Genomic DNA, 4,019 nt, shown 5'->3' with positions numbered 1-4,019 from the left:
TATATATATATATATGGGTCATTCCATGTCAAATCGACAAATTTTTTACCTGACCCTCTTTGAATTCGCTGAAAATTTTCTATCTTTTTCTACCCCCCGAAAGTTATTTTTCAGAATTTTTTCAAATTTTTTTTCCCGACTAAAAAAAAGTTATGAATTTTTGAAAAAAACCGCTCTTTTATTTTTAAATTGCCAGAACTTTTTCAAAAATTGACCGTTTGATATATCGGTTGTATCATTTATGAACGTTTCGTTCTCAAATCAATTAAAATTCGATAAAAAAAGAGAGAGACAAAGAGAAAGAGAGAAAGTGAGAGAGAGAGAGAGAGAGAGAGAGAGAGAGAGAGAGAGAGAGAGAGAGAGAGAGAGATAAACACAACAGCTGTGTAAATAAGTGAAGTGAAAGAATCAATAAAATTATATTTACAAATAAATTAAACGCGTGTCGTGGTTTGTGGGATGATCGAAAAAGAAATAAAGTAAAAAAAAAAAAAAGAAAAAACATATCAATCCACGTATAAAATAATCATTAGACGAGCAATCTAAAATTTTTCTCTTGAAAAAATAATACGAAATTAAATAAAATATAATATATGATATATATATATATATATATATAATATCGATCGTAAACGTCGTCTCGATATTCCCAACCCCTCCAACCCCATACTACACCCACCCACACCCCCGAACATAATTGTCCCATTTCAAAATATCTCGCGTATCGATGATACGAATTAATCTCACATACGTATTAATGATAATATTTTTTTTCATGTTTGTTTTTTTTTTTGTTTGTTTGTTTTATTTCAATAGGTAAAGAAAAATTAGGCGTACCGCAGAACGAGAATGTTTCTTTAGTATTGGAATCTGACGGGACCCAAGTTGAAGACGGTGAATACTTCAAGACACTAGCCAATAATACGATTTTACTTTTATTGCGGCATGGTGAACGGTGGTGTCCAACTGGGGTTGACATCATACGAGCCGGTACATATTATTTATTTTCAACCCTTCCTATAATAACACTCTCATATTTAAAATGACATATAAAGATACAAACGCGCACACACACACACACACACACACACACACACACGTATATAATATGCACAGGAACAACAGGATAATAAATAAGAGATCCTCTCGTTAGAGAAAAATCTTAGGAATTTTTGTTAATATTAATTTTTTAATATTAAATTGTAAATAATTGAATCGTTAAAAGCCAATCGAACAAAATCCCATGGATTCCTTTCATGTTTCTAAGTCTTTTTTCTTCTTGTTGTTCATATTTACTATCAGACTGTGTATAGAAAGAAAGAAAAATGAAAAGAGATAAAACGTAACCGGGGGTTGGGGGGTGGTTAGTTAACGATATAGACAACGTTTTTCTGTACACCCTCTATTCTTCTTCTTCTTCTTCTTCTTGATGAAGGTACATTAACGAAGCTTAATAAAAATAACAAAAAAAAGAAAAAAAGAAAAATAAAAAAAGTGCAAGGAAAAAAAATGTACACGGACAAGCTCGTTAGCTTTGTCTTTTAACGGAGAGAACGAGAGAGAGACAGAGAGAGGGAGAGAGATAGTGATATATATATATATAGAAATCTAGTGGAAAATAAAGGGAAAGGACTAACCGTGTGGGCGTTTCTCTTATAATAAAACATTATTTGTCTTCTTTGTATTCTGACCGTGGTTGATTCTTTATCTGGAAGTAGTAAAACCCTTTAAAGGTATAATCACGTTTTATCTCTTAAGTAAGTCTGGCAAGAGTTTTTAAATGCAATGCAATGCAATGAAATGCAATGAAATGCAACGCAACGCAAAGCAACGTTAAATGTTAAAAAGTAATATTAAAAGTATGGATGTGACCTAATCCTAGGGTGGTGTATACAGGACTTTGAAGAATGCCGACAAACTATGTTACTTCGACGATGCAAAAGATTATTAACATTAATTAAGCTTGACATCTATTTTTTGCTTATATAATATATAATATAATATAATAAAATATATAACGTTTGACATTTCTCATCGGTATCGAATCGTTATAACGTAACGTTAAAATAATTTCTCGAGTTAAAAGGCGTTGTCACCCTTATAGAAGAGAACAGCAACGTCTAATTAAATCTTGCAAATAATTATTATTATTATATAGATGAGAGAGAGAGAGAGAGAGAATCACGAGGAATAAGCGTGTCGTTGTTAAAAGGTTGAGAATATAATAGATAATAGGGGTCATTAAAAGTGCAATCAGTTTAAATTCTTTCCCCGATGCAATATTTGATTCGTTTGTCTATGCACGATTGTCGACATTTTACAATATTTGACTCGCAATAGTTTTGTAATAAGTATGATCGAAAATGTATATGAGAAAAGTAATGTCGATACAATTATACTGTTAGATTTATTTGTTCATCTCTCTGTTATATGTTCATATTAAACACAAACACACACACACACACACATACACACATTGTGTTCGTATAATTAATATATTAATATTTAATATAAAAGACAGAGATAAATACATATACATATATATATATATATATTGTCATAATAATTTTCAGCGATATCAGCGATACCGAAAATAGTTTGCGAAACAATCCACGCCCTGGAGCTGCACGATGAGACGCCATCGTGGAAAATTATGGACAATAAGGGACGAGTCACAGTGGTCCTACACTGGGACCAACGTTCGTCGTCGTCGTCGCAGGTTCAATCGCAGTCGAAGGGCGCGGATGCCCAGTCCTCTAAATATTCGCCAACTAAGAAAGCCGATCTGAGCGGGAGTCAGCGGCCCTCGTTGGTGATTGAAACTAGCATTGACAAGTTGAATTATGGGGGAAAGCCAACGCATTTGCCGGGCGGCGAGCTAGGTCCAAGCAGATACGCGGGTCCCCAAATCACTGTGATAAATCATGATGATATGGTAGAGAGAAATGTTGAGAGTATTAGACAAAAAAAAAACAAAAAACAAATAAAATAAATAAGAACAATATATATATATATAAAATAGATAAATGAAGAAATGTGTTAATAATGTTAAGCGACGATCAACTAAAACGTTCTTTTTGATCTCGCAGCAAGCGCAGCAACAGCAACAACAGGCGCAGCAACAGGCGCAGCAAGTGCACAGTATGCCAGGTCGTTTGGTGAAGCAAGGAACTAATTCTTTCGAAAGCACGACCATCCATATCCACACGCCAGAGTGTTCAAATCACATACATCAGCCGGTAGCGAGGAACGGTAGTCCTGTTAACGGGGCGGACAACGGTACCACAGGGGAATGCGATTTTCATTGTTGTGCATTGCACGAGGAGGGCCGTAGGATCGCGGTGCACAAATCGGTTGCAACCTCGCCGATTCAGGACAGTCAACATCAGCAGTATCAACAGCAGCAGCAACAGCAGCAGCACCATCATCCGCATCAGCAACAACAGCAACAGACCCAGACCCAAACCCCGTCGCCCCAGCCGCCCTCGTCCTTGTCCGATGGGACGAGGCGGTCGGGATTGGGCAAGGGCCACGTCAGATTTCGCGACACAACTGACGAGGAATCGAGTCCACGTTTAGGTCCCGGCAATTCGAACGCAGCCGGGAGTTTTCATCTTCATCATCATCATCACAATCATCATCAGGAGCACGACAGCTCCGAATCAGAAACCGAGAACACAATTATGGAGGACGAGATACACACCTCCGAAAAGTTTTTATTGCTCATCGATCAGTTAACCGTAGATCAAAAGCATCATTTAAGTATAAAGGACATCGGCATCATATTAGAACGTTTAAGCTCGAAAATATTGGACGTAGAAAGATTGGATCGGGAGAGCGAAAGTGAGGAGTGTTACAATTGGACGATCAAAGCCATCATCAGGGGTGACGTATTACGCGAATTGGGGGTCATTTATAATGGCAATTATTATGCGATCTCGGAACACCCGGGATACAAAGAGGAGTCCGAAGAGAATAACGAGGATAACGAGGAGGAGGAGGAGGATAGACTTTAATAC

The 4,019-nt window shown here is 36.8% G+C and overlaps 1 protein-coding gene across 1 annotated transcript in view; it reads left to right on the top strand.

Moving 5' to 3' along the window:
- Positions 1 to 816: 816 nt before the first annotated feature.
- Positions 817 to 4,019, top strand: part of LOC106790435 (hybrid signal transduction histidine kinase B) — a gene marked incomplete at its 5' end in the record, with an annotated part of 3,232 nt that continues 29 nt past the window's right edge. Inside the window, 3 exon segments of the mRNA XM_014755322.1 lie at positions 817 to 990; positions 2,574 to 2,935; positions 3,090 to 4,019. The exon segment at positions 3,090 to 4,019 is cut by the window's right edge and continues 29 nt beyond it. Of these exon segments, the coding sequence (XP_014610808.1) occupies positions 817 to 990; positions 2,574 to 2,935; positions 3,090 to 4,016 (1,463 nt within the window).

Source organism: Polistes canadensis, unplaced genomic scaffold, assembly GCF_001313835.1.
Source record: "Polistes canadensis isolate GaletaPanama2010 unplaced genomic scaffold, ASM131383v1 scaffold_239, whole genome shotgun sequence".
In the NCBI taxonomy this organism is placed as follows: Eukaryota; Metazoa; Arthropoda; class Insecta; order Hymenoptera; family Vespidae; genus Polistes; species Polistes canadensis.
The sequence above is the reverse complement of the archived record's forward strand: the minus strand, read 5'-3'. Positions and strand labels throughout refer to the sequence as shown.